This window comes from Apteryx rowi, unplaced genomic scaffold, assembly GCF_003343035.1.
Source record: "Apteryx rowi isolate R43461 unplaced genomic scaffold, aptRow1 scaffold_54, whole genome shotgun sequence".
Lineage (NCBI taxonomy): Eukaryota > Metazoa > Chordata > Aves > Apterygiformes > Apterygidae > Apteryx > Apteryx rowi.
Window position 1 is genome coordinate 2,258,161 of NW_020450805.1, and position 14,056 is coordinate 2,272,216.

The window sequence follows — 14,056 nt, forward strand, 5'->3', positions numbered from 1 at the left end:
AGTACCACACTCCTATTGCTCGGTGTATATATTTGAGCCTGTTGGGAAGTTTCACAAAGAGGTGTACACTGCTGCTCAGTGCCTTACCATGTGCTGTAAAGAATCTGGAACTTGTATAAAAGCTATCTATCTGGCTATACCTTAACCTGGAGAAGCTGGAAAAAACATTACTGATGTGGATGGAGAGTGTCCTTTATATATAGGCTCTGTGGGTTAGTCAGTTATTAATGTTAATGGTGTTGGTTCTCCAAATGTTCAATAACAACTGCTACCAATGTTAAAAAAGCACTTAAGCTTCTTAACCATAGCCAGCTAACATAAAACCACCTCACCTCCCAATTCCTTTTCCATAAAGAGCTCATGACCACTACCAGTGTCTCATCTCTTCTGAAACAAGCTACTGTAAGGTGATCAATGTGAAGCTATGTATTAAGAACACACTGGATACCTCTCATTATCAAAATACAGCTGTTCAGTGGCTAAGCATAAATTCATGCAGGCTACATGTTAACATCAGCACTCCTCAGAGGGCAGTGGCTGCCATTTAGTTTCTGGCTGGTAATCCCATTGCTTGTTTCACTCTTTTGATATAAAACTCCAAAAATGTGCTTTTTATCCTGGTTATCCAAGTCACATCTCTCCTAACATCAGCTGCATTCCAGGTAAGTCTCTCCTGGTATAAAAAGGGAAAAATATGCTGAAAAAGCATCCTTCCCAGGATACATGTCTCTCTTCTTCCTCAGCTTGTTGGTCTGTATTTTGCAAAACATTTGTATTATTAAGATATTTGCTTAGTTAAGGGAAAGTCCATAATAATTATTATGCTGTTATATAGCAGCTGGGCATGCAGACATAATTACCTGCTCATGACAATGAATAAAAAAGGGAATGAATATATATGACTGTTCAGTTTGAACCTGGAAAAAAACAAATCAGAGTTTAGGAAGTATTTTGAGAAGAAGAAAAGGAAAAGTTCTGTCTTTCTTAGAGTAGAGATGACTTTTAAAAGCCCAAATAAAGGGAAACTAGATTCCTTCATTCCCTGTTGTGCTCTTAAGGAAAAAGCTTTGGAAGAGCATCCTGGAATGATAAAATTTTAAAACCTCACATCCCAAGCGTACATGTGAGTCAGCAAGGAGTTGGAAAGCCATTTATGAAGCTGTGGCAGACAAACCTTACTTTTACTACAACTTTAACAATCTGCCACAAGTAGTAGGAGAAAAGATTGTTTTAGGAAATTTGAGGAGCCTCAGCTGAGACCAAAGACAACTACCAAAAGGTTTTGTAATGACCAGATTAGTAGTTGCTTTGATTTTAACAAGAGTTTTACATCCACTGTGATCTTTTCCCCAGCCACTTCATTTAGAGTTTCTCCATGTAAAGACATGAATATCCCTCTTAATTCATGAAAAAATCCTTTGTTAAGACTGGTGCCCTTCCCTCATTCTTGAGCACCAAGAGTGGTGGTATATATGTAAGTGCTGTCCTCAAACCTCAGCACCTGTTTATGGAGGAAGTCAATGAAATAATCTAAATTGTCAATTAGCACAATCTAAATGTAGAGAAGAAATATTTTCAGCCTTGGTTCACAGATGATGCAACCTCCTGAGAGAGCATAAACTTAAGCAATTCAGACTGATGTTCTGAACCTCTGATAGGGAAGGGACATATATTTTATGTAATAAATGTTTTCTTGGCTTTGTGCTTGTCTCCAGTGATTTCTTCCATGGTGAAAGTGCTGCATTTTCCAATTCTATGAAGGAATTGCCGTGGTGTTGATAGTCTTGGCTCCTTTTTTTGTGTGTGATGGTGACAGTTCTGAATAGCTGGAACAGAAATAAAGCTTGCTTTATGGGCAAGAGGGGGGATTGGCTGTGGTGCTGTTGTTTCATAGTTATGTCAGGAAAAGCTTCTTTTTATATAATATTTTGTCTTAAATGCATGAAATATGGAACAGTGTTTTTTTAACAGACTAGAGAATTTAGTTAGGATTTTAGGCATCCAGCTGCAAATAAAGCCCACACATGCTTACACAGTTACAATAAATGTATATGCAAATTAAATGCACATTTGCGCAGCTGTACTTGTGCTAGCAAGCACCTAATAGCCAGTCAGTCCATCCAATTTATGTTTTGTCATCTTTGTCAGCCTAGCTTTCACCACCAATTATGGCATTTGTGCCACTACATGTGTGCATCTACCTGTATTCCCCTAAAAACACTTGCTTTATATGCACASTCTACATATCTGACTTAGAAAATGCGTCCTTAACATTCTCGGAAGCATACATCAACTTCCTTTCATAATAGCTATCCTAAGTTATATCACAAGCTGTCTTGGTGCTTCTTTTGCAAGTTATCAAAAAACTTTGAAGCACATGGAGTAATGCGCACTAAATCACATTAAAAAGTGCAGTCTTTTTCTCTTGAACCACAGTTATATGATCCCTGATCACAGCCAGAAGGTGAGCTAGCAGAGAAGATGAATCCATGTAAGAAAAGATTTTAACTTTGACTGTTAATTACAGAAAACGCATGTGTTTTTTTACTTTGGATGAAAGATTATCTTGAAAGACAGCAATAAGTTTTGTGACAGCTAAAATGTTTTTGTCATTCAGGAATAGTTACAATTCTTCCCTTTCTCTCTCTCTCCCTTACCACCTTACCACCATCCTGATCTTAAGTCTCCTACTGTCATCTCCCTAGGACAGTATCATGCTGTCCTCCCATTCGTATACTTGCTGCAGCTTTCTGTGTACCAGTCATGCTTTTTTACAGCACTTTGTTCATGTAGTTCCTTCCCCTGGAAAATTGTGACCAGTGTAGAGCACAGTGACCTAAAGCATACTATTTTTAATCTGAACTGTAGGAACATAGCATAGCAAGGGGAAAAGTTTAAAACAACAGAAATCGTACATACGCATCTGTCTTGCCAGAACTTGTTCTGTCATCCAGAGGGGGACCCTGGTGAGTTTATTTTCCTCAGGCATCTGAGTCTGTTTTACCTTATCTCAAAACCCCATTCTTTTTATATTTGCAGAATGTGGCCCTCCTAATGCCCTTCAGCTTTTGGTGTCTCCCCTCTCTCCACCCTTTTCATCCATGAAAAAAATAGGCAAGCTCAACAAGGCAGCAGAAAGAACTTACCACTGTTACTGGCCTTGAATTTCCACAGGTGATTTCTTATGTGGGGTGCTGCTGGTCTCGCTGGGTTTCTCTCCTGGGCACCTAGCAGCTGAATCAGCACACTACAAAAGACAAGAGATAAAGTTTACACTATGTGGACAGCTAAACAGACCATACAGTACTCAGAGTATTTATAGATAATTCCAAAATCATCACCGTACGTATCAAAACAAGTATATAAATTATATAGAGAAAGTATAGGTGTATAAATTCTAAAGTGACTTAAGGATATTAAAATGCATTCTCAACTTTTGTAATAAAGTAATATGTATAAATAGTGTATAAATTGTTAATGGATCAGCATCTATTAACAAACRATTAATTGAGCATAATAGACTCCAAGTGCTTAACAGACTACTTACAGGTGTATGTGTAGCTACGTAGAAGACCTTGATATAGTTATAACTCTTTTAACAAACACCGAGTTTACAGTATGCCCTCAAACAGCTCTTCATCATTTTGTAGGCACTGATTTACTTACAATTAGAGCTGAAAATTCAGATTTTCAAAACTTGACTGGCAAAGGACCAGTGTGGCAGGAAACAAGTTCCTATTGTCAACATTTCTGTATCCTTCTATAGCTAATGAACAACTTTGCATTGGCAAATGTGCAATATAAAATAGTCTTGCAAGTCTTCAAATTATCCAACTCTCATGTACATATCTCCACCTCTATGGATTTTCAGATGTTCTCACTGCTTTCGTCAAAAGAAATATCATTTCTACTATTGATTTCATTAAGAGCAAAATCAGCACTGAGTAACCAGAAAAGCCAGTGTCAAGCTTCTGTCCAATCCTTTCCATCAGTTCACATTCATGCAGAAGAAGTAGTGGTCTCTCAGACCTTCTTGCCTTGTCCTCTTTCCATTCACTGATTGTTTTTTGTGTGGCGGTTTCTTTCACACAAGCCAGATGAATTAGTATTTTGCAGTAGATAGTAGATTCCCTTTGCCAAGAGCATTTGTGTGCGTCAGTGAGAAAGTTCTTTTACACTTCTGCACATCTTTTCTCTGTTCTTTTACCATCTGAACAATCTCTACATATCAAAACTCTTGGACGCCACAAGTAGTTCAACACAAAACAATGAAAGCGTCAATCTGAGATAAGCTGGCTGTCCCCATACTTGGATGTTATTTGGGGTTCAATGGGGGGAAGAAAGAGTAGGGTGTTTCTCATCCTATGACAGCTCTTAAAACTACACTCACTATCTGAGTGGGAGGCTGCACATTAAGGGGCATAACTAACATTTGTTATATTAGTAAAAACTAACAGGTTTTTTATTTTCTCATGCTGGCTTTGTTTCACGTGCCACTGGATGTCTGTCTTGGACAGAGCACTTTTTCATCTGGAGAGGAGCAGGTTGTTTGAATATACATGTTACCATGTATAAATGTACTCTGGAGAAGGCATATCAGAGGAAATCACCTTGCACTTGAAGCAGAAGGTGGTAAATTTTGCAATAAGTTCTTTGGGAGTTCGTGCTGTAGGCTCAGGCTGGTACCTGTGACAGGACTGCCTTATGCATAGACAAGCTTTGCTGTTACCGTACAGTGTTCTGCTTTGCTTAAAAGAGACAAGTTGTTGACCACAGAATTCAAAGATTTTTCGAACATGTTTTCAGGATGCAATGAAACAATTCCAGGTGGAGGTGACAGATATTACCTGTGGAAACAATATGACAATGCTGGCAGCAGTAGGGCTGTGCTCTGGACTGTCTAGAAAATGTCTGTATTTATCCAACTGTTTACTGTCTGGGCAGTTCTACACAGCATGAGGTTTCTGGCTCCGTAACCATCTGCAATTCTTGGATTTTGTATCTGCTTAGGGCTTCCCCCCCCCCCCTTTTGGTAGTTTTCCTTCCCATCCTTATTCTGCCTGGTTCTCAGAACACCAGGCAATCTTCATAGAAACAGATGCTAAATAGTCTGCAGCAATAGTAAAGGAGCACCTGGACTGCTATATTTTAACAGTGTTTCTATTTCCAAAGAAATTGTCTCGTATATTTTTTAGTATACGGTAATGGAAACAGAGGTAGCACAGTAAATCAAATTGAAAATCCAACTCTGAACATCATTTCAAGCATGGGCCCCAACACCTAAGAAAGAGTTGCTTTGGTCTGCTAGAACTTAAGTGGCCCAGCTATTGGAGAGGGCCAGAAAATCAGAATGTAACTGTTTCTCCCGGGCATTTTCCCTTGCCCCTTCAAATTTGCAGCCAAGGAGACTCTGAACAGCACTAGTACATAAGCCTGCAGTTTGATGATATGGTTTGCATCAAGGGCAGATGAGAGTGGTATTTTGGAAGCATTTTTTTTCTGTGATCTCTGCAGGTTGCATGGCCACTGTGTAGTGTGCCTGAAATATAGCCCCACCTGCTTTGCTTTTCTAACTTTAGGGTGGCTGCTGCTCACAGCTGTGATGGTTGGGGCTAGCCTTGTTATCACAGAATGAGGAGTGCAACCACAGCTGGCCCCGGGGCAAGATTGCATTGGCAGAGGGATACACAGCATCCCTCTGCAAGCCAGAAAAACCTGACCCATAACTTTTCATACAGTTATTGACTTAAATCTATCCCTGGTGCTATCCCTTTTATGACTTAATAGTCTTTATTTGGCTTGTTACATTTTAATGACATTCTTCTTGAAGAGAGAATGCTTTGTGGAAATTGAAGATTTATATTGTTTCTAGGAAGATAAGTTTATTTCCAGCTAATATGAGCCACAATTCACTGGGACTAATGCAATGTGGCCTGTGTTACAAGTGTGATTAGTTTTATATCCTATTTTCTTTCTCCCCTCAGAGGATTATGCCCAGCTGTGCAACATTCCTGTTCCAGGATCTCGACGGCCATATGGACAAGATGCTTTGGTTGACTTTGAGGAGCACTACACTCCAGAAAGTAATCCATACTTTGTTGAAGACCGTAAGCAAGTTTCACTGTTATGTAAAATACTTGAAAGGGAGGTTGTAACTTGGATTATCTTCCTGTAGCTGGCTTCATTCTTATGTTTGCTTCTGAGTAATGTGGCCTATTTATGTATTAGTTATTCCTATGATACTAGCTTTCAGTCAGGTGTTCAGGTTTGAGAGCCAGCATTGTCTAAGAGTCCAGTTGGGCTCAGAGCACAATATTAATTTTTAATATAGTGAAATAGTTTGTGCCAAGTGTACTAAATTTATATTTACCAACAGATTTACAGCTAAAGGTCAAAAGGATTGCCAGTTTCCCTTCTCACAGATTAATTTTGCTTTAGAGCATGGGACAAATTTCTTTGGAGTGCATTTAGTTTAAAAGAAAAAAAGAGAAAAAAATATCCCTTTGGGCCAGCTTTCCACGATTTTCCAAGAAAATTTATATGGGAGAAATGGAGAGCATGTAAGTTGTTCTTGCTCACAGCACAGTGTGATCAGAGAGTAGGCATGCATATAGCCTTGAGGCTTGAATGACCTACCAAGTAGGGCGTGAGGGATTGTATATAACCAGCATCTCAATTGCACTCCAAGAATATCTGGGTTCTTTATGGGTTTGGCCCAGCTCACTATTAAGACCTGGGGGAGAAGAATACTTACCAATCTCATCATCTTCCTCAGAATCAGTCAGCCTGTACAGCTCCAACATATTTCTTCACAGTTTTAGAGGAAAAAAAGGTGGAGGTATCAGAAGGAACTGATAATTTCCATTGCTTTATACATCTGGCCTATAAATTACCACTACACTTTTTCCCAAAGTGCTTCTCCTGTACAATGAGTAACTTTTAAACTAAAGGTGACAGATCAAAACAGGGCAAGAGGATTACAGCACATTATTAGAAGGGTGATGTATATTTCTTTGGCACGTTGCACTTTATACAAAAATGTACTATACAGATGAGGTTAATGAGTTCATTCCTATTGAGCATCGGAATGACCTTCTAAGCTCTACACAGAATTGTGAAATGTTTTTTTTCTTTACATCCAAATGATTTTAATTAAACAGTACTGAGTGTTGATATCTAATTAAAATGTCATATAGATGGAAACTACCAAAACAAAATGAAAAACCCAGAAAGATGACTAGGTAGCTGATGTGATAGATAAAATACTGAGTAGGAAGGAAGCACTTCTGCAAGTTATAATCAATAGTGAATAAATAAGATAAAACTGTGAACAGTTCTGAATCCACAGTTGAGGCCTCTGTTTTAGAAACAGAAGCCTAAGAGCTCACCTCTTCTGCTCCCATTCAATCAATGAATCACATACAGTGGCAAGCAAATGCGTAAGAAACCCTAAAACACACAGTCATATGTGCCCGCATCACAGGCACAGTTCTCTGACATATCTGAAAATTCTGTCCGGTGTCTAGGGCAGCAAACAAGACTTCATGGTCACAGCCCTGCTACAGTCTGTGTGATCCCAGAGGAGAAGGACAATACCTGCCGGCCCATGGTGGGGCCGTGCACTTCAATGCAATACTTGCCAACTGTGTGCCATCAATTTTTACAAAGCCAAACATGCAAATTCGGACTACAACCTAGGCCCCATCCAGCTATTCTGAAGTAGAACTTGCTGTGAGTGATGAATATTTTGGCTTTATCTGGTTAAAATTACAACATACTAAATATGCTCTCAGCATAAAATAAGTGATGCCTTTCATTTGTGTGTGTGTGTATGTGTGTGTGTGTGCGTGTGTGCCCCACCCCCCAAAAATATATTTTTATATTTGGGGGGCCCAACAAAGAGGACCCACATAAGCCCTATGCAAGCTCTGTTAGTGAACTGAAAATATAATGAAAATTGATCRGGTTTCTTATTACACTGTAACTAGATATCATGACAATTGCTCAATATCCTCAACACAGCCACACTGCAATATGATTTGCTAGGTTCACAGGAAAAAATTTAATGTTTCCCACTTAATGTACATTTGTATATAATCTATGTATTTTATATGTTCTTGAGATGTGGCATATGTCAGCAAGTGCTTCTTATGTCTCATTTTCTGTTCAGTGTCTCCAAAATTTATTCAGTGCATCACTGATGGACATGATCCCTGTGAAGTTTCTTACCATGCTAGAGAAAATCCAGGCTAGGTGCAATGTATGTAGCCAAAGAGAGGGAGAGTGGATATGATGACAATACAGAAGGTAAATGAAGGCTAATACAAAAAGTGCAGAATGGGAAAGGCAAAGCAAGAGAAAAGAAAAGAGGGACTCAAGAGCCAGGACAGGATGGAATAAAAACAAAAAGACAGGAGAACAAGCAAAAGGTCAGTGAGAAATTCATTTTCCTATGTAGCTGAGCAAATCTACATACCACTAGTATTGCAACAAATATAAATAGGTAAACAGTTTGTGRTATATCTGTCTAACCGATTTTAGGTATACCGATTTGTTTGTGGAGCTGCTGTATTAATTGTATGTTATGGGGCAGAGGGAGAGATGCATTACCCATCCTACTTTATTCCACTCCATCTCCAGAAGACTTATTTATTTTCTATACTATATATTCATTATGCTGGTAAACCAAGGACTCTCAAATGCTAAAGACTTTTTTCTCAAAAGTCTTTTTGATGTGATGGACTGCCATCTGCAGTTCTTTTAGATCGCTGCTTGAAGAATGGAAAACTATTTGAAAAACTTGTGCAGGACTAAGAGGAGCAATTCAGTCCTACTAAGCATCTCTGAGCATGTAAAAACGTCAAATAATTTTTAAAATATGTACCCTTCTTTATAAATACATACATAATTGTCTAAAAGCCCTAAATCGGGGAGCAGAGCCCCATCACAAGAGGCATTGTACAAACTAGTGAAAACAAAGACAGTCCTTTAGCTTTGACTACTCAACATCTAGAATTATGACAAGCAGCAATTAGTAGTTTATAGGTATTTGTACTGGCACGAATCGCTGAACCACCAGCCAAGAAGTTACTAACCAAAACCACAATAGGAAAGCCATCTCTAATTTCTTCTTACTTTCCTTAAGGCAGCTGAAATTGATTTTTTTTATATGTATTTCTTGTAGATAAATTAGAATGCAACTCTAACSCCCACACACAACCTTTCTTTTCAAGAAGACTGATTTAGGAACTTTTCTCCCAAACTGTATTACCACTTTTGCTTTGCTTACATAAAGTTTGATATAATACTCAATTAAAACATGCTATTTAGAAAACACTAATTTATCATTTAAAACCTGTACTGTCAATATACTTTCATTTACAAAATACAATCACTGATTTTGAACAGAAACCTAGAGTTCAGAAAGTTATTCAGTTCTCATCTCGAAACATATCACAGCACTTTTGTTGTGCATTTAAAACTCCAGATGGTGCGGATCTGCTAAAGCTGACCTATTTTCTACAAAGTCAAGCCGCATCCAAGTAAACCTCTAAGAGAATTTCAGAGCCTGTCTATACGTTTGGGTTTACAGACTCAACTGCTCTGTAACTTACTTGTTTGTAATTCTTTCTCCACCCAGGTTTTCTGAACAGCTTTGAGGAGTTACAAGCAGAGGAATGTGGTATTCTGAACGGATGTGAAAACGGCCGATGTGTGAGAGTCCAAGAAGGCTATACCTGTGACTGTTTTGATGGTTATCACCTGGACATGGCAAAAATGACTTGTGTTGGTGAGGATACAGTGTATCACTTCATATTCTTCTTTTAGTCTGTCAGGTTACTCAGTCACTCAGTCAGAGGGGCTAAAACAAAAGGGTTGCAGATGATCACCTCAATTCTATTGAAGATGCCAAATTTCTGCTTGATTTACTGCAAAGGCTAGTACACACAATTGTTACAGAAACAACTACGTTGATGTCTCTCAGTTTATCTTAATCATTACAGTTGTCTTCAATTAAGGCCTAGAAACTAAGATGCACACATGTGAAATGAAGCTTAAAATTCTGTTAATAAGGTAACACTGTAACATGCAGAACAAAGGTTTTTCTAAGTACTTAGTGAGGTAAGAGACTGGATCCTGACTGGAAGAGTAATTTCAGGAGCAGATTTTTAGAGCAGCTGGGTCACCTAAATATTCAGAGAGCCATTCAGTGGGATCTGGCCCCTAATTCTCACTTAGTTCAACAGTTTACAGACCAGACTGTCCCCCCCACTCTCAAAGTAGCAAATCTGTGCAACATCTAACCAAGGCATCAAATGACTAGTCTTCAGTTAAAAACAAAACACAGGGAGGGGGGGTGACAGGGCGAAGATGAAGCAAAACAACTAACATACCTCAGTGTAGAAGCCCAGCAGTGACTGTACATGGGTGTTTCCGTTTGAGGTGTCTATACTGATCTTGCTTAGCATTATGCTTCATCACCCACAGCTGAGGCCTCCTCGCTGTATCATGATGAGGCTACCTGCATGCCTTGCAATCATTAGGACTTTATAGCCAGCTGGCTTCCTTAGCTAGAAAAGGTGTGTATTTCAGGCCAGTGCTGCCCAATATTGAGTGCAGGTAGTCTGCTGTTCACAATGATTTAGTTGACACCAAAAATGCCTAAAGTATTTGATTTTGTTTAACATAGACATTTAAGAACTGCATTATACTAAGAACTGGTAGATACTTTCTTATAAGTTAATTCTCAGTCATCAAATAAAATCCTGTAAGCGGTTATTAATAGATTGTTTTTGTTTGGTGGCTTAGGTTGAATTTGGACTTGGTAATCTAGCAGTGTAAGGCCATTTAATACATTATTGATTTTCCATGATAACTTCCTCGTCTTATCATTTAAATATTTGTGTGTTGCAGCTTTTGACCCAGCCTAATTCTGCCTGATGTGAACTGAGTATATAGTTCTCCACTTATTTATACAGCATATTCTGTTCTTGACAATGCTGGAAATAAATTGGCTTTCCCCCCACACACCAGACTTAAGTACATGTGTTTTGATGTGCCCTTTTTTGCAGATGTGAATGAGTGCAATGAACTGAACAACAGGATGTCTCTCTGCAAGAATGCCAAATGCATTAACACAGAAGGTTCGTACAAGTGTTTGTGTCTCCCAGGCTACGTACCTTCAGATAAGCCAAACTACTGCACACCACTGAACTCAGAACTAGACAGTGAACTGGAGTAGAGGAAAATCTCCATATTCTAAGCCCATATACTCTGCACTGTATAAAGAAAAGGAAGAAAAGTATTTAACCTGAGAAGAGAAGGCACCGGAGTAGCAAACATGGGGAAAAAAAGCATTAAAATGTGTCAAAGGTGAGAAATGATGGGCTGATTATATGTCAGCTTCACTGAAGTGACAGACCAAATGTACACATTTCTCTGTATGAAAGAAACAATCAAGTATATAGTGTGTTCATAAAAAAAAAAAAATCATTATGCAAAAACAGTGCTGTTATTTTAAACAGAAGAGCTTTGGTATTTTGGTTTTTGTTTTTACTATTGCTTGATTAATTTGGCATTTAAATAGTGATGGAAATATTTTATATTACTATGTCATTTTTTTGATTGTTTAGTTCCTTGCCTACTGTTTCTCTTCAGACCTTTTTTTTCTGATCAGTACAAAATCTTTGATACAGATATTCTTAGGCCATTTTATAAGAATTGTTACACAGGGTAATGCTCCTCCTTCTCTGGAACATTGGTCAGTGACTTTTTTTAATTTGCTAGTTGTCTGCCCTGTGGAGCAGGCACCATTTGTTTTCAAATGTTTATATACCTTGGCGAAAAGTCCTTATGTTCATTTTGTATTCTGTATGGTTGTTACTGCACTTAAAGTCTTTAGAACCTTTCTTCCCAAGTTCAAAGCTGCTAGTGAACAACATTGGATTCTTTTTGTACATTAAAACAAAAGATTTGAGCTCACGTCTGTATTGTAATGTGTAAATTGAACACAAGAGAGATCTTGTAGGATTACCCTAACATATTAAAGCTGTATATTAAAACTCAATAAAATCACCTTTTTTTAGAAAAAAAGCTATTTACTAATTGTAGGCTTATTATTTCTTTTATTTGTGTTCATGTTACAAGAATCAAACCCTACGGTGTGTATAGTACTAGAATTAATTTACATTACGATAGTTATGGGGATTTGTCTGGCTGGTTTTTCCTTCTCATGCTGTTTTAATAAGGCCAGGGCTTGAATTAGTTGATGCCTGAAGTTAGGCTTCCAGAGGGGAGATTTCAAACACAGACCTACAGAAACTGTTTGACTTGGAAGCTGACTTCCATGGAATTTTTGTTCTTTCCTGGTTTAGGCATGTTTCCCACTAAATCTGCAAATCGGGCTCTTCAGTAGATGGCCTGGTTTTCAGAACTACTAGAGAGAAGGGGGATAATTTTCTTTTTGTGATGAACTGTACCTCGCCATGGCCTTAGCCATTTTTCAGTGGTAGAAGAGAGAGAAAGTAATTATGAGACTGATAGTTGTTTTGCTTAACCTTCTCCAGAATGAAATCGTTTGCTTTGGAAATGCTGAAATGTGTCCTTTTGATATTTTCCAAATGAAACATTTTTGCTATGTCCTTTAGACCTGCCCTATATTGAAAGGAAAAGGATAAAACTAAACTCAAGAAAGTGGGTCCAACTGTCCCCAAAGTAGATTTTTATTTCTCATTTCACCAACAAAAGAAATACTTGTTTTGGTCCTGAATCAAATTTATTTTCCAAAATTTTAGGTCAGTCAATGAAAAAAAAATCCCGAAGTTGTATTCCTTTAAGTAAGTACTGAGCACTGGGTAGGTCTCATTAACGTCCATGTGCCTGTTCATGTGTGAAAGAGCTCAGCACCATGCTTGACTCTACAATCTGTCTGGTAACACAGCTACCCATCTCAGGGCTCTGCCTCCACACCAGCTGGAATTTGACACAAGGACTAGTGAAGAACACTGCACATTTAGGAACTGATTGTATGTTAACATACAAAGAAATTTCCTGAAGAAAACTAGGGGAGGGGGATCTTTAAGGAGGAGACTTTTTGCAAAATATCTGAGACCTTCAAATTTTCTAGAATTAAGCAGGGGAGAGGTGGAGGAATAACAAGTCTCTCTTCTCAGTTGAAAGAAATAGAGTACAAACACTACAACTTGGCCTGTAATAATAATAAAAGAAGTTAATTCTTGCTTGACTGCTACGGTTAAGACAGAAGTGAAGAAGGAAGGTCTTACTAGGGAATTTGTTAACTAAAGTGCTCTAAGTCATTCTGCTTAAGGTTAATCCTTCTACAGTCTTAACCAAAAACAAAGTCACAGTTACAACCTTTTGCTAGTAAAGCCACAGGCAAAGCAAGCATAATCATCATTCCCATTGAATGAATTCCCATCATATCCCACTTGGCTACAGCAGCTCCCTCGCCTACCCACCCTGATTTGCAGTTACGCTCTGTGCAGGCTTCCTCTCCCTCATGCCAGGTGAAGGTACCCAGCTGCTCTGGGGAGAGGTCGCAGGCAGCGAGGTTGGCGAGGTGCCCCTGGGTAAGCCTGCTGAGAGGGGAAGACACTACAGCCAGTAGCCTTTTACTGGACTCTCATGTCAACCATGCTGACGCAAGTCCAGCTGGAAAGACAGACAGAAAAGGTATTTCCTTAGGAGGAGATGCACAAAAGCAAAGACTGCATTTGCCCTGTCTTAGGAGCAGACTAAGAGATCCTGGCCAGCACTGACAAAGAAAACTGTAAGGAATAGGCCACAGTGTGGGACAGTGTGGGTCTCCACTGCTCCTGAGAGTATACCAGCATGACAGCTGAGGAAATAATGTTCAAACGTCAGCACCCTTTGAGGACTTCTCTTTGGGAACAAACACTGTGCTGAACATGCAATTCTGAGCCACAAGACTGGCTCCTTGCTGTTTTATTTCTTTTTAAAAAAGCAAATTTAAAATACCCTGGGAGTTTATCATTCTCAGACAATATACATGCTGACCATCCTACTTTTTGTTATT

General features: G+C 38.7%; 1 protein-coding gene across 1 annotated transcript in view; it reads left to right on the forward strand.

Annotated features, from left to right (window-relative positions):
• The window catches only part of LTBP1 (latent transforming growth factor beta binding protein 1), a 197,372-nt gene extending 185,281 nt beyond the window's left edge, over positions 1-12,091 (forward strand). Inside the window, exons 29-31 of the mRNA XM_026081275.1 lie at positions 5,985-6,107; positions 9,641-9,790; positions 11,073-12,091. Coding sequence (XP_025937060.1) covers positions 5,985-6,107; positions 9,641-9,790; positions 11,073-11,242 — 443 coding nt within the window. The 3' untranslated portion in view covers positions 11,243-12,091. The remainder of the gene's footprint in view (positions 1-5,984; positions 6,108-9,640; positions 9,791-11,072) is intronic.
• Positions 12,092-14,056: the final 1,965 nt, after the last annotated feature.